The 25,975-nt window shown below is 46.2% G+C and overlaps 1 protein-coding gene across 5 annotated transcripts in view; it reads left to right on the top strand.

Annotated features, from left to right (window-relative positions):
• Window positions 1–258: 258 nt before the first annotated feature.
• Window positions 259–25,975, top strand: part of LOC139235030 (solute carrier family 23 member 2-like) — a 77,918-nt gene continuing 52,201 nt past the window's right edge. For 4 of the 5 annotated variants that reach the window (XM_070866128.1, XM_070866123.1, XM_070866127.1 and 1 more), the window contains exons 1-2: window positions 259–353; window positions 2,461–2,763. In XM_070866128.1, coding sequence (XP_070722229.1) covers window positions 2,656–2,763 — 108 coding nt within the window. In that variant the 5' untranslated portion in view covers window positions 259–353; window positions 2,461–2,655. The remainder of the gene's footprint in view (window positions 354–2,460; window positions 2,764–25,975) is intronic. The other variant, XM_070866125.1, reaches the window with a different exon arrangement.

Consider the following 25,975-nt stretch of genomic DNA (forward strand, 5'->3'; position numbering starts at 1 on the left):
GGCCGAATGGCCTACTCCTGCGCCTTGTTTCTATGTTTCTAAATATTTTTTGTTCGTTTACAGTCTTTTTTTTGTTGAAAAAGAGGGCACATCTTTGAATTGGAGTCAGTACAACAACACCCAGCAAAGGACTACAGGGGGCAGTTCCAGCCAAAAAAAAAGGAAGAGAGCTGCTAAGCCATTGGTGGAGGTTTTTTTTGTTACTGTTATATACGAGTGACGGGAGGCGGAATGGGCGATTCCTTCCGGTATTGGGGATGGCGGCAGTGTGTTGAGCTTGTGTCGGTGGAAACAGAGTTTCCTATTGCAGGACTGGAAGCTGGCGGCGGAGCGAGAGAGGCCTCGCTGCCCAGGTAACAAGTCGCGGGCACAGACACAGCGACGCTCAGGCAATACAATGTGGTTCAGTGCACATTGTCAGAGAGAGAGAGAGAGAGAGAGAGCGCGCGCACGCACATGCATGCAAGAGAAAGCGGGCTGATGCCTTGTTATTGCGGTGCACATTGTTGGGTTATTTTTGAACTCTCTCTCAGACTGCAAGTGATCAGGTCAGTTTCCAGCCAGCGTTGGGCCGCCTTTCTGATTTAAAATAATCGTTTCATTGAATAGAGAGGGCTGGGAAGGAGGGAAATAGATATTTTGGGGGGGAGGGAGGTGGAAACTTTGTTAGATCTAGGGGGTTTGCAGAGCGATTGAGTCGCAGAAAAATTGGCAGTGATTTTTGTTTTATTGCAAGGGCAAGGTGGATTCTGACAAGTTTTTCTTGTCTCGGTCTGGAGTTTTATTGAACCACACGCGTTTTTTTTTTGAGCGGGGGAGGGGGGAAGCGATTTGTAGCCGAAAACCGATGGGTGCCTGGCTGGGAAAGTGTTAATACAACTGATTTACTGCCAACTGGTTAAAATGCGGAGTGGCAATGCGTGATAATGATGGAGAGGGAGGGGGGGGGAGAGAGAGAGGACAATGGCAGACAAGACGCTGACCTTCCACTCTCTCTCTCTCAATTCTTCCCATTCATTGGTGCTCCCTCTGCGTCAGCCCCGAGATGTGAGTGCAGGCGGCCTGTTGTCGCTAAATTTGTCTTCCCCCCAGAAAGAATATATCTCTGGCGGCGGCTTCTGGTGCCGAGTGTGCATTTATTTTTGTGTTTTTTTTTAAACTTTATTTTTCTAGTATGGCGGCTACCCGTTCAGAATGAGCCCCTGTGACACTTGTGGTGATGTAGATCATTAGGCAACACACACATAGCAAGGGTGGCATATAGCAAGTATCTGTCTCCTCTCTATACCCAGGCTCCCATTTTTTAAAACATTTCCACCTCTGCATCGCTTATCGGTTGTTCCTGGTTTGGGAGAGGCACATGGAAAAAGGTGGGGAATCATAGCTCATTCCGCCCCCCACCCCCCCACCCCCACGACTGATCCCCAAATGGTGCAAAGGACACCCCCCCCCCCCCCCCTCCCACACACCGCCTTACCAAGCGGTTTCAAATTCGCAACCGTAGGGAGCTCTTTGTGTAACGCTATTGTATCATTGTTGTCTAACAATACTGTATCCTTGTTGCATAAGCAACATTGTACGGTGTCTGATCTCGCCAGTATCCATTTGAATGGAATTTCAGCAAGGATGGCGTTACTGGCAAATCGGCTTGGTAAAATGTTGCCTCTTGAGAATTTTTAGTTCTGACATGGGGGATCTGACTGCATGCATTGGGGAGGGAGAGGGGAGGGGGGCATTGAAAGCAGTGTGAAGACACATCACTGCCCCCCCCCCCCTCCCCATAGAAACATAGAAAATTGAAGCAGTAGTAGGCCATTCGGCCCTTTGAGCCTGCACTGCCATTCAATATGATCATGGCTGATCCTCTCTCATCACCATATTCCTGCTTATTCCCCATACCCCCTGATATATTTTTTTGTCTAGAAATCTATCTATCTCCCTCTTAAATATATTCAGTCACTTGGCTGCCACAGTCTTTTGTGGTAGAGAATTCCACAGGTTCACCATCCTGAGTGAAAAAATTTCTCCTCATCTTGGTCCTAAATTTCCTACCCTGTATCCTGAGAATGTGACCTTGTTCTAGACTTCCCATCCAGGGGAAACATCCTCCCCACATCCAGTCTATCCAACCCCGTCAGAATTTTATATGTTTCAATGAGATCCCTTCTTTCTTCTAAACTCCAGTGAATGCAGGCCTAGTTGACCCAATCTTTCCTCATATGACAGTCCTGCCATCCCAGGAATCAGTCTGGTGAACCTTTACTGCACTCTCTATGTCAACTATATCCTTTCTTGGGTAAGGAGACCAAAACTGCACACAATACTCCAGGTGTGATCTCACCAAGGCTCTGTATAACTGTACCAAGGCCCTGTATAACATCCCATGGGTCAATTTCATGCTGGGGCTGGTTCTGGAGTAAAAAATATATATATGTGTGTGTATTTTAATTTTGTTTCCAGTTGGAGGTCACCCACACGTCAAAAGCTGCAGTTCACAATGGGCATGTGTCTCTGAACAGTGTGTGACTGTTTTCGTTATGTGGGCCAGTGTGTGAGACCCCTGGTGAATACGCCATCGCCCGCTCCGCCGGCAGGAATTGGGGTCACCTGACTGTTTGCTCACGTTAATTTTGGTCCCCCTCCTCCTGTGAACTGATGGGAATCGGCAAGAACACCATATCCAAGTCCGCCATGGAGTCCAGCAGCACCTCCGACAACAAGTATGATGATGAAAAGCACTCGGCCACTTTCTTCCCAATTCCGGTAAGTAACAACAACATCAGCCTGCATTTATATAGTGCCTTTTAATGCAGTAAGACCTCCCAAAGCACGAGCCATGTAAGGAGCTATTGGGGCAAGTGGCTGTAATGTATTTGCTTCATGGGTTCTTTGCTTAAGAATTCATAGCAACATATTGCTATTAAGAACTTGGTTTATTAGGAAATGGTTTAACAATCACACTACATATTACCAGTTCATCCACCAGGCTCACAACCACCTGCCTCATCGTGGACACCCTGAACCCAACTGGCTGGGGTTTTATTGAGTCTTGTGAACATCACATGACTGGCTAAGCCACTCCCAACTCAACAGCTTGACAAACCTGTGAGCATACTCACTGGTGCATATATTAGTGATCAAAAGCTTGGTCAGGGAGGGGGTTCCAGAGCTTGGGGTCCAGGCATCTGATGGCACGGCCATCAGTGGTGGAGCGATTAGAATCTGGGATGCTCATGACGCCAGAATTTGAGGAGTGCAGAGATCTCTGAGGGTTGTAGGGCTGGAGGAGGTTACAGAGATAGGGAGGGACGAGGCCATGGAGGGATTTGAAAACAAACATTAGGACTTCCATCTTGTTTCCTCATTCATCTGGTTCCTTGCTTGGGATAGGGTTGGAAGGATGTCCCCTTTGCACAAGGTCAACGATGGAGGGGTGGGAGAAAGTATGGGCCATTTCCTTCCCCCTCTCCCTAATCCCATCATTTTTATTATTCATTCGTGGGATGTGGGTGTCGTTGGCAAGGCCAGCATTTATTGCCCTTGAAGATGGCGGTGAGCTGCCTTATTGAACCGCTGTAGTCTGTGTGGTGATGGTGTTCCCACAGTGCTGTCAGGGAGGGAGTCCCAAGATTTTGACCCAGCGACGATGAAGGAATGGCTTACATATTTCCAAGTCAGGATGGTGTGTGTAACTTGAAGAGGAACATTCAGGTGATGGTGTTCCCTTGCGCCTGCTGCCCTTGTCCTTCTAGGCTCAGTGCCACTCCCAGTCTGTCTGCTCAACTAGCAGTGAGGGTCTCATTGAATCTTGCAACACAGAAGAAGGCCATTTGACCCCTTTTGAAAGAGCTGTCCGATTAGTCCCACACCCCAGCTTTTCCCCCATAACCCTGCAAATGAGTCCTCATCAAGTCCATGTCCAAGTGCCTTTGAAAGTTCTTCTGGATTCTGATTCCAGCACGTGCTCAGATAGTGCCTTCCAGATCTCAGCAGCCCTCCTGTGTGAAGACATTTCTCCTCATTTCCCCTCTAGTTCTTTTGCCAATTATTTTAAATCCATGACCTCTGGTTGCCAACCCATGAACCAGAGGAAACCATTCCTCTCGATGGGCTCTATCAAAATCTCATATCACTTTGAATGCCTCTATTGGGTCTCCTGTTAACCTTCTCTGCTCGAAGGAGAACAATCCTAGCTTCCCAAATCTCTCCACATATCTTATCTTGTCTTGTTTTACTTCTAGCTTCTTAAATTAGGCTTTATCTGTGCCCTGCTTCCACTGAATCTTTGAGTTTTGTGGAAATTAGGTCGGTGGTGTAGCCTATTTAATTTTAGTATTTCATGTTTTTGCTTTTCTTATCAGCGAGGGCTGTGCATAAATCCTTTGCGTTGCCAAACAGCCCAGCTGTCCCTCATCCAGTCTGTGTGTGTCTCTCTGTTCCTCGCTCTCCCGAAACTGCTGATTCATAATGTGGCTCAAGTTTGCCATCTTTTACATCTCGATGCTTCCTGGGCTGTTCGGCTCTGGGGGCATCGTTTCTGTCACAGCTCCTCTATCTGGGGTGTGGTCCCGGCTTGTGATTTACCTCCTGTCTCTCTCAATAGGCCTCTCACTGCCACCCTGCCTGAGATCAACTAACTAAACACAGGCCAGGTATCAAATCTGAGTCCATGCTGTTCTGTGAGGCTCAGGACCATGCAGTAGGAGGCAATTACTGTGCTTGTAATTTTATTTTATTACTTATTGCTGCAGGTGTCTTCTCCAGATTTCCATGAAATGTGGGTTATAATGTGCTGATTCATATTTCAAATTGGACAGAGCAATAATTCACAGCTGCTGTTTTTGTTAATTAAAGGGGGAGAGTTTCAAAATATATATTTTAAGAAATACAATTAAATCAACATGTAATTTATCAGTGTGTTGGTCACTGGTCGCATTTACCATTTTTATGAATATTTCTGTATATTAACTTGTGAAACAGCAACTGTATTTATATAGTGCCTTTTTAATGAAGTGAAATGTCCCAAGGTGCTTCACAGGAGTATTGAGATTTTTAAAAATTAACACCAAGCCACAGAAGTAGAAATGAGCACAGGTGACCAAAAGCTCAGGCAAAGAATAGATTTTAAGGAGTGTCTTGGAAGAGAGAGAGGTGGAGAGGTGGAGAGGTTTAGGGAGGGAGTTCGAGCTTGGGGCCCAGGCACAGAATGCACGCCCACCAATGGTTGAGCGATTTTTATAATTGGGGATGCTGAATAGGGCACAATTAGAGGAGCGCAGACATCTCGTTTTGGGGGGGTGGTGAGGGGTTGGAGGAGATTAGAGATAGGCAGGGGCGAGGCCATGGAGGGATTTGAAAATAAGGATGAGAATTTTGACATTGTTTAACCGGGAGGCAATGTACGTCAGCAAGCACCGGGGGTGATGTGTGAGCGGGACTTAGTGCGAGTTAGGACATGGGCAACCGAGTTCCGGATCGCCTCTAGTTTACGTATACAAGGGCCAAGAGGTTCCCTCCAGACTCTCTGCCATTAAGCTGATTTCATTTCCCATGTGCCCGAACCATCTCTTCCTGCCCACCTCCTGGGAGAGGCCAAGGATTGCAGTCCTGCTGCCGATCCAGGGACCCTTGGCAACAGCTGTTCACACATCTGGATTTGAGAAGGTTAATGCATGCAAGAATTAGCTGTTGCGTTTTCCACATTTGCCAACAGCGACTGCATTTCAAAAAGTACTTCATTGGCTGTAATGCGCTTTTGGGATGTCCTGAGGTTGAGAACGGTGCTATGGCAATGCAAGTCTTTGCTTTCAAGATGCAGCATTTGAGAAGGGTTTAGTGTAATCTACACAGCGGGGAATGGATGATAATGTCTTGATCCCTTCATAATTAGCGAGTCACTGGGCTTATCAATGGTACACACACCAATCTCTCCACGTGACATATGCTGGTTCCTTGCTTTTTCTAGTATCTTGTGATGTGCTATCACTAGTATTTCAAGTAAGTAATTTGGCTATTTTTGTATAAACCATTGTATGCAATATATGAATCCAGTTTTTCCAGTGTTGCTGCCTTGCCACCTCTCGTGAGCACCAAAAGTATGAAGATAAAGTGAGTTGCTTATTTTCCTCCCCCGCCCCCGCCAGCTATTTATTTCTCATGCAGGTGACAGGTAGCGTGCTAGTTATTGGCTATCAACCGAATGTCCGCCACATGCAGAAACCCATCACCTCAAACCAGCTTCTGAGAAATTGCTGTCTGGCTCATTACGGAGTGCCCATTCTCTTCCCCATAAGAACAAGCCCCACTTGTATATATTTGAGATGCTAGCTTTGGGCCCCTCGACCGTTGGGTGGGAAGGGACATCAGCAGGGTTTTCTACCCCCGAGTTACTCATTCTCTGAGTTAATATCCCTTAGCCAACATGACTGAAACAGATTATCTGGTCATGATCACATTGCTGTTTGTGGGCGCTTGCCGTGCACAAATTAGCTGCCGCGTTTCCCACATTACAACAGTGACGACATGTCCCATAGCACTTCATTGGCTGTAAAATGCTTTGGGACACCCTCAGGTTGTGAGAGGTGCTATAGAAATGCAAGTTCTTTTCATTCTTTCTTTCAGTGTAATGGTGGCAGTGTGACCCAGAAACAAAGAGAAAGAAAAGAAAAATAAAGACTTGCATTTATATAGCACCTTTCACTCTGGGTGTAAGAGTGTGGGGGTCGTAAAAGATCCTATGGCACTATTTTGAAGAAGAGCAGAGGAGTTGGTCCCTGGTGTCCTGGGACCAATATTTACCTCTCCATCAAAAATAGATTATCTGGTCATTATCACATTGCTGTTTGTGGGAGCTTGCTGTGCACAAATTGGCTGCCGTGTTTCCCACATTACAACACTGACTACACACCCAAAGGTTGGCTGTAAAACGCTTTGGGATATCCTGAGGTTGTGAAAGGTGCTATATAATTGCAAGCCCTCCCTCCCTTTCTTTCATCTTTCATGTTAATTTCAGAACCGTGAAAATAACGCCGTTGAACAAAAATGTGGTAAATGGATTTCAATGTAATCAAATGTGAAGTCATCCACTTTGGACCTAAAAAGGATAGAACAGGGTACTTTCTAAATGGTAAAATGCTAAAAACAGCAGTGGTCCAATGAGACTTGGGAATCCAGGTACAAAGATCATCAAAATGTCAGGAACAGGTACAGAAAATAATTTAAAAAGCTAATGGAATGCTGGCCTTTATATCCAGAGGATTAGAATATGAGGGGGTTGAAGTTATGCTGCAGCTGTACAAAGCCCTGGTTAGACCACACCTGGAGCACTGAGCAGTTCTGGGCTCCACACCTTAGGGAGGATATATTGGCTTTGGAGGGAGTGCAGCGTAGGTTTACCAGAATGATACCCGGACTCCAAGGGTTAAGTTACGACGTGAGATTGCACAATTTAGGGCTGTACTCCATAGAATTTAGAAGGTGAAGGGATGATCTGATCGAAGTGTTCAGAATATTAAGGGAAACTGACTGGGTAGATAGAGAGAAACTATTTCTGCTGGTTGGGGGTTCTAGGACCAGGGGGCACAGTCTAAACATTAGAGCCAGGCCATTTGGAACTGAAATCAGGAACCACTTCTACACACAAAGGGTGGTAGAAGTTTGGAACTCTCTTCTGCAAAAGGCAATTGATGCTGGATCAGTTAACTTTAAATCGCCGATTGATAGCTTTTTGTTAACCAAAGGTATTAAGGGACATGGGGCAAAGGCGGGTATGTGGAGTTAGATCGCAGATCAGCCATGATCTCATTGAATGATGGCACTGGCTCGAGGGGCTGAATGGCCGCCTCCTGTTCTTGTGTTGAATTAACCCATCTGTGTAGTATTTAAGCTCAGCTTACTGTTGCTTTGCGTGCTGTTCCTTGCCTGTGTTCCAACTCTCACCGAGTCCCGGTCACCCATCACCCCTGTGCTCGCTGACCTACATTGTCTCCTGGTTAAGCAACGCCTCAATTTCAAAATTCTCATCCTTATTTTGAAATCCCTCCTTGGCCTTGGCCTCGCCCCTCTATCTCTGAAATCTCCACCAGCCCCAAAACCCCTACCCACCCCCGAGATGTCTGCGCTCCTCTAATTCTGCCCTCTTGAGCATCCCTGATTATAATTGCTCAACCATTGGTGGCTGTGCTTTCTGTTGCTGTTAGATCGCTTAATTTCCAATGAAATACGAACTCCGATTGTAGTTTTAATGTCACTTTATTTTTGGCAACAGTAAGAAGCTCTTGGCTTTAAGCCAGGTCTTTGTCCTTCTGCGACCACATGGTCAAAATGGCTGTACTTATACCTGGATCAATTTACAGAAAAGAACTCGCCTTCTTTGACCTTATTGGCTCAATTAATAGTCTTTTAATTGGCTCGCTACCCAAAGGTCCTAAAATGCCAAGTTGATTGATGACTTAATGCAACATGCTCCCACTCGCGTAGCATCTCTGACTTGGTGTCTGTGAATTTTCACAGCCTGTCAAAATGCAGCCTGTTTGAATTCTCTATCAATCCCCTCTTTGATTCTTTCACAAACTGAATCATAAAACATCAGGTATCACTGGTTAAACATTCTACAAAATAATTTCATACATGTTAATAGAGTTTCCTTCTAAAATTTGTTGATGTGTTTCGCCACATGTCCGGACTAGTAGCTTCCACACAAATTTACACCAACCCGAGTTCCATCGTGGCCACAATGGAAGTCTGGTTTTAGTAGGTTAATTAACCTTATTCCAATTTAATCCAAATCAATATCTTAATTCAACCAGTAAACAACCTTCCCTTAAGCATAACATACCCCTGTGCCACGTACAGACAGTCTGCTGGGACCTGCAAGGTGTCTCACATGCGTACAGCAGCTACAGCCGCCTGGTCGCAACAACATTTAATCAATAGAAAAGTAAAATAATTACAACAAATAGAATTAAACCTTCCACCAATGAAGTTCCTATTGAACCTAGCCATTCAGTGGCTCCGCTCCACAAAGTGAACGATGGGGGTTGCTACCTCCTTTTGGATATGCTCCGCTAAGTGGGTAATTTCTTCGGAGCTATCTGGGATATATGTGCAACACTCAGTTCCGAGTAGGGTGCAAGTACCTCCCTTTTCAGCCAGGATGTAATCAAGGGCCAGTCTATTCTGTAGGGCTACTGTGTGGATTGCTACCATTTCTGCATTGATTTTAACTAGGGCCTCTGAGGTATCATTGGCTACCCGTTCCACAACGGATGCCATGTTAATGGATTCCCTTGCCAGTCTGGCGGTCCCATACCTGGGGATCAGAATGGCAAAGAACCTCTCTGTTTCTGTGATAGCTGTCTTAGGACGGTGTAAATGTTCCAACAGTGACTTTATATGATGCATATAAGGCACAATGTAGGCTAAATAGCAGGATCCCGTCCAATTCTGGGGCAGCCAAGGGTAGGCCTTGTGGCCACACACCCAATAGGTGCCATTATAGGCAATGAATGTTAGCTGTTTCTTTGTCAGCAACACTCCGGGGCCTGTCCAGGCTTTTCCATCTGTTTTATTCAGAATCCCTGTTACGTTTAAAAATTCCCACATCGGCCCAGTTTGGACGGTTCCGTGGCTTGATTATATTATAATTCCGGGAGCAGTTACTATACCCCATATTTTGGCCTCCTTTGATGTTTCTAATCAGACAAACCCATTCCCGTTGTATTAGTGATAACAAAAAATGGGGGCCGTTTGGAATTATTGTAGCACGGTTGGTATCCCCCTTCAAAGGTAGTCAGATTGTAACCTGCTGACTTCCATTTACGTGCCCAGTTTTCCGTATCCTGAAACGCAATGCTTGTTTTGTTTTGATTAATTATCCACTCAGCCATTTCCGAGATATTCAAGGGAACTGGTCTCAAGGGAATCCCTCCCTTTGAGTGAATAGGAATATGCGCACACACCCAAGAAATGTTACCTTGTTTGGCATAAATGTATGACATATATATATATAAAAAGGTATTTACATGTAATTCCCTTGCTACCCTACTATTTCCTTTTGGTGCAGAGGGTCGGCTAGTAAGAAGTAGGCCTATGCCTAGAATACCTACAATCAATAATACAGTAAATGTATACATTTTCGCAAAAATTAATTGTCCTTATTATTTCAGCTTCAGTTACGGGTGCTCGTTTAACGTGTGAAGCGTGGATCCAGGCTTTCTTTCCTTGGACTTTAACAACTGCCTGGGTGGTCAATAACACTTGATAAGGTCCCTCCCACTTGGCACCCAAAGGTTCTTTATGCAATTTTTTCACATACACCCAGACTCCCGGGATGATGTCGTGTCCTCCTTCGGGTGGATTACCCCAAGCTGCCGATACCTGTCGGGAAATAGAACTAATAGCATTGGTTAAGTTCTGACAGTATGATAACAAAAGTGTCACTCAATGGGCCCAAGTTTCCACATGATTCGCGCCTGATTTTTAGGAGCAACTGGTGGAGAACGGACTATTTTAGAAATCGCAATTCTCCACATTTTTTTTTCTGCAGTTCTAGTCGGGTAGAACAGTTCTAGTTTAGAACAGAATTTTTTCTTCAAAAGGGGGCGTGTCCGGCCACTGACTCCTGATTTGAAAGTTTCTACAGTGAAAACGTACTCCAAACTAAAGTAGAATGGAGCCAGTGAAGATTTTTGTAGAACTGAAAAAACCTGTTCTACACATTAAAAAATCAGGCGCAGGTTACAAATTAGGCGTCCAGAACGAGGTGGTGGGGGGGGGGGAAGGGAACTCATAAAATTTGACAATAAATCCTTATTTATACTTATACAAATATTATACAAATAAATCCAACCTGAATAAACATTTATAAGCCAAGAAAAGATTAAATAAACCATCTTCCTACCTGTGTGAAAGTGCTTCAGCCAGGGAGAATTCTGCAGCCGTTCGTGTCGCTGAGCGGGAAGGGAAGGGAGAGGTAGGAAGGGAGAGGTCAGATCGGATCCAGTCGGGGGGGGTGGGGGGCGGCGGGGGGGGGGGGGGGCGGTGGCGGGGGGGGGGGGGCGGGGGTCGGGGAACAGGAACTCGGGTTGGGTCAGTCGGGGGGGGGGGGAAGCGGGTGTCTGGTCTGGTGGGGGGGAGAAAAAGCGGGGGTCGGGTCTTGTCAGGGGTGTGGAGCAGGAGCTGGCCGTGGGAGGAGCCTTATTCACGCAGCCCCAGTGAGGCCATTCAGCCAGGGCTAGGGACTGCGTGCTTCGGGCCCCTCCCACACAGTTCAGCGCCTGGAGCTACTGCACTTGCGTGCCGACTGTAGTGCGCATGTGCAGAGGTCCCGGCACTGTTTTCAGCGCAGGGACCTGGCTCCGCCCCCTCCGCCCCCCCCCCCCCCCCCCCCCCCACAGCTCGTGCTGGCTGCGCCGAGGGCCAGAGGACCTGTAAGTAGGTGGAGAATACCGAGGATTTGTTTAGGCGCGAAAAACGGGCGCCCAGCTCGGAGGGGCGCCCGTTTTTTTTCTTGTGGAAACTTGGGCCCATTAAGTGAACATCAGCTTTCCTTAAATCAATAGTTCCTGGCAGCGACATGGGTCTTCCTGTTATAATCTCAAATGGGCTTAGACCTGTAGTTCTGTTTGGGGTTGCCCAAATGCTACATAGCGCTATTGGTAGTGCCTGGGTCCATGATGTTCCTTCTTGGTGATATTTGGCAAGTTGTTGTTTCAGAGTTCGATTCATTCGTTCTACTTGTCCTGATGATTGTGGATGATAAGGACAGTGTAAATCCCACGTAATGTTCAGTAACCTACAGACTTCTTGGCAGACAGCACCTGTGAAGTGTGTTCCCTGATCTGAGTCAATGCTACTCTGGACTCCCCATCGGGGAATGCAATCCTTACACAAGACCTTTGCAGTGTGATTGGCTGTGTGTCCTTCTGTTTCTTTTAAAATCTCCACGCAGTCATGCTCTTCACATTCTCCCCCCTCTTGCTCCCTCGATTCTGACATCGGGAGCATAGTTGCGGGATTAACCGGGCTGGCCTGGACGATATGGAGATTAGGAGCTTCCAAAACTGCTGTCCAGCAGGTCCATCTAGCTGCCGTCACCTGAGACATTCTATTCATAGACAGCAAAGCATGTACGGTGTGGGGACACTTGACAATCAGCTTTTGGTCGAGGACTAGACCCGCAGTGATCATTACCGCTCGACATGTAGCGTCCATAGCCCTTAGGCAGCTTCCCCATCCAAGGGCTACCACATCCAGTTTTGCCGAATAATAGCCAATAGGTCTTTGCCGATCCCCATGTTCTTGTGTCAGTATAGCTGTCATATATCCTTCTTTCTCATGGACAAACAGGGTAAATGGCTTACCACTGTCGGGGATTCCCAGAGCCGGTGCCGAACACACAGCCTTTTTCAAACTCAGGAAGGCCTCTTGCTGTTCCTTAGTGAGGGTGGTGGCTTCTTTAGAGGCACGGTTCTCCTTTAAAATATCACACAGCAAGCTGTGTGAAGGAGTCAATCCAATTTCTGTTAAAGTTACACAATCCCAAAAAAGACCTTAGTTCCTGAATAGTGGTGTGTGTTTTAGCAGCCCGAATGGCTGCAGTTCTATCCTGGGTAAGTTCTCTTTCCTTGTGAAATCTTTTGTCCCAGGTCTACAGCCTCTTCTTGGGATATTTGTGCTTTGTCGATGCTGGCTTTATGTCCTTTCAGCCGAAGGTGGTCCAGCAAAGCTCGTGAATCTTGTTCATGCTGGTCTTCCGTGTTTGAAGCAAGCAGGATATCGTCTACATATTGGATGACTGTGGATGACGGGAGGTAATTCTCGCAAATGGCTTTGTAAAGCCATGTAGAATACCGTAGGGCTGTTGTGGAAACCCTGCGGTAACCGGGTCCAAGTATACTGTTGTCCTTGGACCGTGAAAGCAAACCACTGTCGAACCTCCGGTGCCAGAGGCACCGACCAAAATCCATTGGCCATATCTATAACCGAGAAATATTTATGTTCCGGTTTGAGGGCATTAAAAATAGTGGAGGGATCTGCGACCAAAGGAGATTTTTGATCAATACACTGGTTAGCTTTCCTATAATCGACAGTCAAACGCCAAGTCTCATTAGATTTCTATACCGGCCACACTGAGCTATTGGAGGAGCTATGCGTTTTAATAAGCACCCCTTGTTTCTCCAATTGCTGAATAACCGGTAAGATTCCCGCGATGGCAGTTGGACTGATGGGATACTGTTTAGTGCATGGAGGCTTGGTCCCAGTAAATGACGCAGGCTCCATCTGGAGTAGGCCACAATCGTTCTTATCTTTAGCCCATATCAGGTGTTCCTTCAATTCTTCTTTCTTCAAAGTTCTAATTGACCATGTCACCCGACCATCCTCGAAATGCAACGATGAATCTATTTGGATTAGAACGTCCATTCCCAAAAGGGGTTGATCTACTGGGCCTATCCAGACTGGTGTTGTTGGTTCATGTGGACCCAGCCCTATAAGTACTGGTGTTGTCCTTTTTTATTTCCATTTTATGGCCCCCAACTCCATAGGCTGTACGTGCTCTACCATCCAACGGCAAAAAGTCTCCATATTGTAGGGGTAAGCATGTTAATTCTGCCCCTGTGTCTAAAAGACAGTCCACATCCTTATCGCCCGCCCTCTGTTATATATAGCCCATCTCCCCTCTGTTGTATTAGTGCGAGGAGGGGGGCCAGGGTGGGCTCTAATCGTTTTTTGCTATCCCAAGTAACTCCTTCTGTTGTTGTATTGTCAGTCGCTCAAATGCTTCTATGAGGTCGTTATCTTGTGACAAGCCTGGTTTGTTGGTTGAATTGTATCCCTGGCTGCGTCCTCTTCCCCAGCCACGACCTTTCTGTTTTGCCCTGCACGTCTTGGCCCAGTGACCTTCCTTCCCACAATAATGACATTTTCCGGGTAATTTTCCTAATGACTGTTTATTGGAATCCTGGGATTTCCATCCCATAGCCTGTACAGCTCGGACTTTAGCTCCCATATCCCGATCTAATTGGTTACATCGATCCACTAATGCTGCAAAGGTAGTTCCTCTACCCTCCCAGTCCGGTAACACTACCTTAAGCATTTTGGACAGTTCTGGCTTTAGACCTGCCACGAAAGCTGCTTTCAGGGGTCCAAACACTTGTTCATCCATTTCCTCATCTGTATTATTCATACCTGAATGTTCTAGCCACATGCATCTAAACCGCTCGTCATACTCCAGGACCTCCTCTGTTCCTTTCTGTTGGCAGGCTGCAATTTCTCCCCAGTCTGTCTTAGCTGGACTGAAGGCTTGCAGCCAATGTTTAATCACCTCCCATCCTGCGTCTAATTCTTGCTCATCCTGCCCCAAAGCTGCTTCTACCTTGTCGTGCAATTTTCTTCCCTGTGTTTTTGGAACCATTATGGTCAAAATTTGCACTCCGTCCCAGGGATGCAGTTGATATATATTTCTTAAGTGGTCCAATTGGTCCCACGTTTTCACTCCCCCTTTCTTTGGATTGGGCAATTCCTTGGACCATTTATCAATTTTTTTCTGGGTCTGCCAGATCATGAACTAAGTATTTTTCGTACACCCTTTTCCTCGTTTTTTTGGTTCCGCCCTCATCCGCAGTCTCCTGATTTGACTACAACTCGTCTTTTTTTTAAACTGGGCAAAGCGCAACCCCAGTTCTTCATCCTCTGACCCTGTATCGTCGGAGGATTCAGAATTCGTATCTATTCCTCGGGTTTGCGCTTTTAATTTATCCAAACATGGGTACCCTGGAAATTGACCGATACAGTTTCGTTTTCCTATTACTGTCTCTTGACCTAATGATTTTTCCATTCTTTAATTTCACCTTTTAAGATCTTTAACTTCCGCTTCCAGCTTTTCAAGTTCAAGCTTTTTCTGTCGCAGCTGCGCACAAACGGCTTGCAATTGATCCTTTGTACTGGTCAGTTCTCGATCATGTTGGGAACACATAATTTCATTCCGGTTTTGGATCTTTCCCATAACGGCTAGGGACCATCTAGTTCGCTCTTTATTTTTCATACGGGTCGTTTTTCCCAGACCCTTTTAATCTCGTCCAAGGACCATTGTCCTTTGGAGGTTCTGTACTTTTGTTCGATCTTAATACAGGTATTAGATTAATTGAATTGTTGCTCTATGCATTCTTTCAACTGTTCGAGAATTAAATCTAGCGAAACTTCAGGTGGTGCTTGCCCACCTTTTACAGTTGTAGGCAATTCTTTGCTCTTATCTCCTGCTGCCATAATACTGATTTCTTTACTGGGGTCTCGAGTCGTAGGCTTTCTAGCCGATCAATAGGTCGGTGATTATTTAACTAACACACCGCCGAAGTTTAGACGTCTATGGGACCTCGAGCCGACTACCAACCGGAGGGTTCGCAAACCGGAGGCTTTTGGAATCGCGTAGAAGGAGAGGCGAATTTAGACTTTTGACCGAGGACTTTTATAAAGAGGAGTCCTTACCTCAGTCTGTAGGTCCGATGTCCAAAATTCAGTTTCTTTCCTCAGCGATCGTGTTTGTGACGCCAAAATTGTTAGATCTCTTAATTTCCAATGAAATACGAACTCCGATTGTAGTTTTAATGTCACTTTATTTTTGGCAACAGTAAGAAGCTCTTGGCTTTAAGCCAGGTTTTTGTCGTTCTGAGACCACATGGTCAAAATGGCTGTACTTATACCTGGATCAATTTACAGAAAAGAACTCTCCTCCTTTGATCTTATTGGCTCAATTAATAGTCTTTTAACCTTTTAATTGGCTCACGACCCAAAGGTCCTAAAATATCAAGTTGATTGATGACTTAATGCAACATGCTCCCACTCACGTAGCATCTCTGACTTGGTGTCTGTGAATTTTCACAACCTGTCTAAATGCAGCCTGTTTGCATTCTCTATCAGTTGCCGAGGCCCCAAGCTCTGGAACTCCCTGCCTAAACCTCTCTACCTCTCATTCCTCCTTTAAGGAACTCCTTAAAACCTACCTCTGAGCAAGCTTTTGGTCACCTGCCCTAATTTCTCCTTATGTGGCTTGGCATCAAATTTTTTGTCTCAATACTCCTGTGAACATCTTGGGATGCTTCACTACGTTAAAGGGGCTATATAAATACAAGTTGTTGTTGTTGTTGCACTATTTACTGGTTGAAACATAGAAACATAGAAAATAGATGCAGGAGCAAGCCATTCGGACCTTTGAGCCTGCACCACCATTCAATATGATCATGGCTGATCATGCAACTTCAGTACATTTTCTCCATACCGTTTGATCCCTTTTAGCCGTAAGGGCCACATCCAACTCCCTTTTGAATATATCTAACGAACTGCCCTCAAACAACTTTTTGTGATAGAGAATTCCACAAGTTCACAATTCTCTATGATGAAGTTTCTCCTCATCTCGGTCCTAAATGGCTTACCCCATATCCTTAGACTGTGACCCCTGGTTCTGGACTTCCCCAACATCGGGAACATTCTTCCTGCATCTAACCTGTCCAATCCTGTCAGAATTTTATGTTTCTAAGAGATCCCCTCTCATTCCTGGAGAGAAAGCAGGAAAGGGATACTGAGGTGAATGATCAGCCATGATCTTATTGAATGGTGGTGCAGGCTCGAAGGGCCGAATGGCCTACTCCTGCACCTATTTTCTATGTTTCTTCTAAATTCCAGTGAATATAAGCCGAGTCGATCCAGTTTTTCTTCATATGTCAGTCCTGCCATCCTAGGAATCAGTTTGGTGAACCTTTGCTGCACTCCCTCAATAGCAAGAATGTCCTTCCTCAGATTAGGAGACCAAAACTGCACACACTATTCAAGGTGTGGCCTCACCAAGGCCCTGTACAACTGCAGTAAGACCTCCCTGCTCCTATACTCAAATCCTCTCGTTATGAAGGCCAACATGCCATTTGCCGCCTTCACTGCTGTACCTGCATGCCAACTTTCAATGACTGATGTACTGAATCTAACGAGTCATCATGTGTGTGCAATTTCCTTGCTTCCCTCCCATCTTGCTTTTCCAATCCCTGGCAGATCTGCTAAGATGCACAATCACCTAACCTTGGCAGCAAGCCCCACATTAAATGCTGATAGTATTGCGCAGTTAAGGTGTGTTGCGCTGCCTGCCCAAGAGCAGGGATGGGTCGGCTCAGTCACTGATTGCAAGAACGTAGTGGTTGTAAAAATTCACATGGCCACTTTATCGAAGAGCAGGGGAGTTCTCCCTGGTGCCGTAACAGGTAGGGCCTACGCTCTTTGGAGTTTAGAAGAATGAGAGGTGATCTTATTGAAATGTATAAGATTCTGAGGGGGTTTGACCGGGTAGGTGCAGAGAGGATGTTTCCCCTCGTCGGGAAATCTAGAACTTGGAGGCATAATTTCAAAATAATGGGTCGCCCATTTAAGCCGGAGATGAGGAGGGACTTCTTCTCTGAGGGTTGTGAATCTGTGGAATTCTCTGCCCCAGAGAGCTGTGGAGGCTGGAATGTTGAATATATTTAAGGTGGAGGTAGACAGATATTTAAATGATAAGGGAGTCAAGAGTTATGGGGAGCGGGCAGGGAAGTGGAATAGAGGCCAAGATTAGATCAGCCATGATCTCATTGAATGGCTGAGCAGGCTCGAAGCGCCTTATAGCCGACTCCTGCTCTTATTTCATATGTTTATCCTTCAATCAACATCACTAAAACAGATTATCTGGTCATTATCACATTGCTGTTTGTGGGAGCTTGCTGTGTGCAAATTGGCTGCTGCGTTTCCCACATTACAACAGTGACTACACTCCAAAAGTACTTCATTGGCTATAAAGCCCTTTGGGATATCCTGAGGTCGTGAAAGGTACTATATAAAGGCAAGTCTTTTTCCAATAAGGTCATGGCTGATTTCTGACCTAACTCCAAATACCTACCTTCGCCCCCACAGCCCTTCATACCTTTGGTTAATAAAGAGCGGGGGTTGCAATGGAAAGGAAATGGAATCTTATCTGCTGCGCTGCAGAAACCTGGGCTGTGATAGTTTATTAACCATCAGTAAAGACTTAATGGTTCCCTTGTGAATAAAGGCATCACTTAGGACCCTGGCTGTCATCGCTTAAGCAGCGCCTGCAATCTATGGATTTTTAAAAATCACATTCTGCTCCTCACCATTGGGGGGGAAAAAAAACACATTTTACATAATTTTGCTGTTCACTTTTAAAAAAAAAAAAAAATATATATATATATATTTAATTCAGTAACGAGCTCATCATAAAAACATAAATAGGAGTAGGCCATTTGACCCCCTCGCGTCTGCTCTGCCATTCAATAAGATCATGGCTGATCTGATCCTGGTCTTAACACTTCCCTGCCCACTCCCCATAACCCTTGACTCCCTTATTGTTCAAGAATCTGTCTATCTCTGGCCTTGAATATATTCAGTGATCCAGCCTCCATAGCTCTCTGCGGCAGAGAATTCCACAAATTCATAACCCTCTGAGAGAAGTCGTCCCTCCTCATCTCCGGCTTAACTGGGCGACCCTTATTCTGAAACTGTGTTCCCTAGTTCTAGATTCCCTCACGAAGGGAAACATCCTTTCTGTGTCTACCCTGTCCAGCCCCCTCAGATTCTTAGACGTTTCAATAAGATCCCCTCTCATTCTTCTAAACTCCAATGAGTATAGGCTCAACCTCTTCATAAGGCAATCCCTTCATCTCAGGAATCAACCTCGTGAACCTTCTCTGAACAGCCTCCAATGCAAGTATATCCCTCCTTAAATGAGACCAAAACTGTACGCAGCACCCCAGGTGTGGTCTCGCCAATGACCTGTATAACTGTAGCAGGACTTCCCTGCTCTGAATACTCCCCCTTGCAATAAAGGCCAACATTCCATTTGCTCCTGTTCCCTTTGGAGAATGTTCAAGGTGACTGATTGGATTTTGGCAGTTAAAGGAAACGTTGTCAAATTTATAGCCTTCAGATTGAACCAACTCGCGGTAGCTGGGTTAAGAGGGACTGGAGAAGGCAGCTGAAGCCTGCCCGGGACAATGTGATACCACTCATGGCCAATAGCAGTAAATACAGAAGGGTTCAAGGGACAACGTGATGCTTTGTGGAGCGAAGAAATGAGGGATGAGACAAGAAGGGTGTAGCTGGATAATCCATCAATGAGAGAGCAACACTGAGAACAGATCCTTGAATAAAAAAAATTCAAGTTTGGCCCAATTGCAACCAGGTGCCTCCAGCAATGTGGAAAAATATCACGAGGAAAAAAAAGCTAGGAATTCAAGCAATCTTGTCCCGTTCAGTTCATTTGTACCTGGACTTGGGTACTTTGGTAACCATTTATTTACAAAAAGGATTAATAATTAATTCAGCAGTGTAGGCAGCTTGCTGATATTGGCATGGAGTACTGCATATGGTTTTGATCTCCTTATTTAAGCAGGGATATACTTGCATTGGAGGCAGTTCAGAGAAGGTTGACGAGATTGATTCCTGAGATGAGGGGGTTGACGCATGAAGAAAGGTTGAGCAGGTTGGGCCTGTACTCATTGGCGTTTAGATGAATGAGAGGTGATCTTATTGAAACTTAGCTGGTCAGGGTAGATGCAGAGAATATGTATCCCCTCCTGGAGGAATCCAGAATAAGGGGTAGCCCAATTTTTCTCGGTCGTGAATCTGTGGAATTCTCTCCCCCAGAGAGCTGTGGCGGCTGGGTCATTGAATATATTTAAGGTGGAGATAGACAGATTGTTGAACGATAAGGAATTAGAGAGTTATGGGGAGCGGGCAGGGAAGTGGAGTTGAGTCCATGATCAGACCAGCCGTGATCTTATTAAATGGCGGGGCAGGCTGGAGGGGCCGAATGGCCGACTCCTATTATTATGTTCTTATGTATGCAACTTGTGTTGCCCACGAGGCAAAAGTTTGAATGACTGGTCGATCAAAAGTTGGGTCCAGTGCTTGCTGCTTGTGATTGCAGTGCTTTTATGTGTCCTTGATGTCAGTACCTTACAGGACACGTGACCCTTGTAGATATTGAGGACCTTGATCAGCAAGGTGTTGCAATTTTTGGAGCACTTTTACTCTTGAGCAGTCCCATGGTGCTTGTATGTTTGAGCAACACTACCCAGCGATGAGGTTAAGATCTTGATTGATGTGAGAAGGCGGGGTCTGTAGAATTTGTTGTCGACTCGCCCAACAGCATAAAAAAACCTATTCTCTGGACTTTCATCTCATTGCCGTGTGGGATCTTTCTGTGCGCAAAATTGTCTGCTGCGATTCCGGCATTGCAACAGTAACCACAATTCAAAAGCCCTTGATTGACTGTGAAGTGCTTTGGGACGTTCTGAGATTGTGAAAGGCACTTCCGTAAATGCAAGTTTCTTTTTTCTCTTTAAAAAGGTCACTCCAGGCCACCGGTCTGTTGGATGTTACGGGATTAGATTTCCGCAGGGTTCCCCCCCCCCCCCCCCCCCCGATCAGGGGTTTCCGCGGATCCTCGGCTGTACTGGATGAGAAGGCATTTTCGCCAGTTGAATATCGGTCCCCGCCACAAATTCCGTTCACTAACCACCGAATGTGTCCCTCTCCCCAACTTCCATCTGAGGCTGAACCAGACTGTGTGCAACCTCGGTGTCATATTTGACCCTGAAATGAGCTTTCGACCACATATCCGCAGCATAACTAAGACCGACTATTTCCACCTCTGTAACATCGCCCGTCTCTGCCCCTGCCTCAGCTCATCCGCTGCTGAAGTCCTCATCCATGCCTTTGTTACCTCTCTACTTGACTTTTCCAACGCACTCCTGGCTGGCCTCCCACATTCTACCCGACGTAAACTGGAGGTGATCCAAAACTTGGCTGCCCGTGTCCTAACTCGCACCGAGTCCTGCTCAACCATCACCCCCTGTGCTCACTGACCTACATTGGCTCCCGGTTAGCAACGCCTCAAGTTAAAAATTCTCATCCTTGTTTTCAAATCCCTCCATGGCCTTGCCCCTCCCTATCTCTGATCTCCTCTAGTGCCGCAACCCCCCAAGAGCCCTGCGCTTCTCTAATTCTGCCCTCTTGCGCATCACTGATTATAATCACTCAACCATTGGTGGCCACGCCTTCTGTTACCTTGGCCCAAAGCTCTGGAACTCTCTGCCTAAACCTCTCCGCCCCTCTATCTCTCTTTCCTCCTTCAAGATGCTCCTTAAAATCTACCTCTTTGAACAAAGTTTTGGTCCCCTGTGCTAACTTCTTATGCAGCTCGGTGACATTTTTTTGTCTCCGAATACTCAGGTGAAGCGCCTTGGGACATTTCACTACATTTAAAGGGGCTATATAAATATAAGTTCAGAACATAAGAAATAGGAGCAGGAGTCGGCCATTTGGCCCCTCAACCCTGCTCCGCAATTCAATAAGATCATGGCTGATCTGATCATGGACTCGGCTCCACTTCCCTGTCCGATCCCCATAATGCTTCACTCCCTTATCGTTCAAAAATTTGTCTATCTCCGCCTTAAATATATTCAATGACCCAGCCTCCACAGCTCTCTGGAGCAGAAAATTCCACAGATTTTTAACCCTCTGAGGGAAGAAATTCCTCCTCCTCCGTTTTAAATGGGCGACCCCTTATTCTGAAACTATGCCCCCTAGTTCTAGCTTCCCCCACGAGGGGGAACATCCTCTCTGCATCTTAACCTGTCAAGCCCCCTCAGAATCTTGTACATTTTAATAAGATCCCCCCTCGTTCTTCTAAAATCCAATGAGTTAGGCCCAACCTGTCTTAAGACAACCCCTTCATCTCCAGTTGTTATACTTGTGGCAGGCAGTTAGTTGCGAGAACTCGGTGCGGAAATGAATAGTGCGTGTGTTCAAACTGGCTCTGGAGGGCTGCAGTTCAGGACGTTCTGTCGCTGTCCATATCAGCTAAATTCTATTCCTTGTTGGCCCCTCCACACAATTTTGTCACTGTTCCACATTATCAGATTTAAGGGCTGAGCCAGAGTGTTAACTGGGAAGTCAGCACTCTGTTAATCACATGCTTACTATACATTACTCGATCTGTGCCAATGAATTAGCGCTGTGTGTTGGCCTCTGTTGTGAAAACACTTGCTTTTCTGATCTTTGCCCTGATTCTTTCTCCATTGTTGATTGCATATCTTGATTGCAGTTGAATTCCAGTTGACCATGCAGATTCTTTTACTGCAAAGGATACACAGTCTGTGTGTAAAATACGTCCAGAAACCCATGGGTGTAGGTAGCGAGCACGATGAATTAAAGAGAGAATATTTCAGGATGTCCCAAAGCTTTGGAAGTGTAGTCCCTGTTGTAATGTAGGAAATGCAGCCAATTAGCGCACAACAAGGTCCCACAAACAGCAATGTGATATTGACCAGATAAGTGCTGTTTTTTTTTTAAGCGATTAGGCTTGAGGGATAAATATTGGCCATAGCAGTGGGAGAGAACTCCTCCCTGCTCTTTGAAATAGTGCCACGAGATCTTTTACTGCCGACACTAGGTGGCTGAAGTGAGCTATGATGCATTTCCCAATACCGACATTGTTTATTTTTTTTAAAAAAGTGCTCTGTTTTTCCAGAGTTCAGGGGTCATACATGGCCTGGTACTTGGCCATATATCATCATCATAGTCAGTCCCTCGAAATAATAGAGGAAGACTTGCTTCCACTCTCAAATTGAGTTCGTAGGTGACTGAACAGTCCAATATGAGAACCACAGACTCTGCCACAGATGGGTCAGACAGTCGTTGAGGGAAAGGGTGGGTGGGACAGGTTTGCTGCACGCTCTTTCCGCTGCCTGCGCTTGTTTTCTGCATGTTCTAGACGATGTGACTCGAGATGCTCGGCGCCCTCCCGGATGCACTTCCTCCACTTGGGATGGTCTTTGGCCAGGGACTCCCAGGTGTCAGTGGGGATGTTGCACTTTATCACAGAGGCTTTTGAGGGTGTTCTTGTAACGTTTCCTCTGCCCACCTTTGGCTCGCATGCCATGTAGGAGTTCCGAGTAGAGTGCTTGCTTTGGGAGTCTTGTGTCAGGCATGCCCAGCAGAGCTGGTTGAGTGTGGTCAGTGCTTCGATGCTGGGGATGTTGGCTTGGTTGAGGACGCTATTGTTAGTGCATCTGTCCTCCCAGGGGATTGCATTGGAGGCAGTTCAGAGAGGATTCACTCGGTTGATTCATCAGATGAGGAGGTTGTCTTGAAGGCAGGTTGGGCCTGTATTCATGAAGGATGAGAGGTGATCTTATTGAAACGTATAGGCTGGACAGGGTAGATGCTGAGAGGCTGTTTCCCCTCGCGGCGGGGGGGGGGGGGGGGAGAGGAATCTAAAACTAGGAGGCATAGTTTTAGAATAAGGGGTCGCCCATTTAAATCTGAGATGAGGAGGAATTTCTTCTCTCGGCAGGCTGTAAATCTTTGGAATTCTCTACCCCAGAGGGCTGTGGAAGCTGAGTCTTTGAGTGTATTCAAGGCAGAGATCGATAGATTTTTGAATGTTAAGGGAATCCAGGGATATGGGGATAGTGCGGGCAAGTGGAGTTGGGGTAGAAGGTCAACCAGGATCGAGGGGCCAAATGGACTGTTCCTGCTCCTAATTATGTTCTTTTACCCAGCACTGCTTGTTTTTTTGGGTTTGCGAAAGTGTTAGAGATGATCACGGAAACAATAACTGATGTCCTCTGTTTCTCTTTCAATGCCTCCTGTATCAGTAGCCCCAGGCTTGAGGGTGCTGCCTGTGATGCTCTCGAGCTGGCCATTGTCAAGCAAAGGAGCCGCTCCAGGAGAGTCTCCATGACCCTCCCGTGATGTGACGTGGCTGCTGTTCCTCATTTGGCACTGCCGCGCCCCGTAGCACGACTAAACTGGGGAGCTCTTGGGAGGAGAGCGTGATTGTGACGATGTGTCCCCAACACCAGGGGCAGTTCAAACTTGCCCTCTGGATTTAGTGGAGTGAAAGCCTCATTGTACCAACTCCATGAGGCCGAGTTGACTATTAGTTGCATTTCACAGATCACTCTTCTGAAGTCCCAGGTGTAATGTTTTTTGCTTCATGGATTCTTTGCTAAAGAATTCACAGCAACACATTGCTAATAAATCAACTAGTTCTTCATAGCAAAGGTTTAACAATTACACTACACGTTCATCCTTCCTCTTCTCCTTCTTCTCATAGGCGGTCCCTTGAATTGAGGATGACTTGCTTCCACACCAAAAAGGGATGAGTTCACAGGTGTTTCAATGAAAGACCTAATATTCCAGGTCACGAACTACATCCTGAAGGGTGGAAGATGCTTGTGCGTGGATTTTTATTAACGTGTGATGGCTGTTGCACACCAGCCACCGCACAGGCTTGACAGAGCTAGGTCTTGGTCCACTGGCAAGGATTAATCAAGACGACTGAAGACCAGCTCTGCTGCACAGACCTAGTGCGCGCACACATCGCAGTGTGGGCTGGGCCCGTGCTGCCCCTGGGCCCTCGCCGCTTCTGGGTCCGGAACTTCTCCTCTCCCGGTTCCCGATCACATCGCTTGACAATCTCTCGCCACTCCTGCGCCTTGACCTCGCCGCTCCTGCAGTACCTGCTCATGCTCCAATCACCGACCTGGACCTTGGTGATGTCCAATCCAGTCGCCCTCTTCACTGCTGTCACCCTCCTGCACCAGCTTGTGCTGCTCCCTGAAGTGGTATACATAAGAACATAAGAATTAGGAACAGGAGTAGGCCATCTAGCCCCTCGAGCCTGCTCCACCATTCAACAAGATCATGGCTGATCTGGCCGTGGACTCAGCTCCACTTACCTGCCCGCTGCCCATAACCCTTAATTCCCTTATTGGTTAAAAATCTATCTATCTGTGACTTGAATATATTCAATGAGCTAGCCTCAACTGCTTCCTTGGGCAGAGAATTCCACAGATTCACAACCCTCTGGGAGAAGAAATTCCTTCTCAACTCTGTTTTAAATTGGCTCCCCTGTATTTTGAGGCTGTGCCCCCTAGTTCTAGTCTCCCTGACCAGTGGAAACAACCTCTCTGCCTCTATCTTGTCTATCCCTTTCATTATTTTAAATGTTTCTATAAGATCACTCCTCATCCTTCTGAACTCCAACGAGTAAAGACCCAGTCTACTCAATCTATCATAAGGTAACCCCCTCATCTCCGGAATCAGCCTAGTGAATCGTCTCTGTACCCCCTCCAAAGCTAGTATATCCTTCCTTAAGTAAGGTGACCAAAACTGCACGCAGTACTCCAGGTGCGGCCTCACCAATATCCTATGCAGTTGCAGCAGGACCTCCCTGCTTTTGTACTCCATCCCTCTCGTAATGAAGGCCAACATTCCATTTGCCTTCCTGATTACCTGTTTCACCTGCAAACTAACTTTTTGGGATTCATGCACAAGGGCCCCCAGGTCCCTCTGCACCGCAGCATGTTGTAATTTCTGCCCATTCAAATAATATTCCCTTTTACTGTTTTTTTTTTTTTTTTCCCCCAAGTTGGATGACCTCACGCTTTCCGACATTGTATTCCATCTGCCAAACCTTAGCCCATTTGCTTAACCTATCTAAATCTCTTTGCAACCTCTCTGTGTCCTCTACACAACCTGCTTTCCCACTAATCTTTGTGTCATCTGCAAATTTTGTTACACTACACTTTGCCCCCTCTTTCAGGTCATCTATGTATATTGTAAACAGTTGTGGTCCCAGCACCGATCCCTGTGGCACACCATTAACCACCGATTTCCAACCCGAGAAGGACCCATTTATCCCGACTCTCTGCTTTCTGTTAGCCAGCCAATTCTCTGTCCATGCTAATACATTTCCACTGACTCTGCGTATCTTTATCTTCGGCAGTAACCTTTTATGTGGCACCTTATCGAATGCCTTTTGAAAATCTAAATACACTACATCCATCGGTACACCTCTATCCACCATGCTCGTTATATCCTCAAAGAATTCCAGTAATTTAGTTAAACATTATTTCCTCTTCATGAATCC

The sequence above is a fragment of the Pristiophorus japonicus genome, chromosome 22 (genome assembly GCF_044704955.1).
Source record: "Pristiophorus japonicus isolate sPriJap1 chromosome 22, sPriJap1.hap1, whole genome shotgun sequence".
Lineage (NCBI taxonomy): Eukaryota > Metazoa > Chordata > Chondrichthyes > Pristiophoridae > Pristiophorus > Pristiophorus japonicus.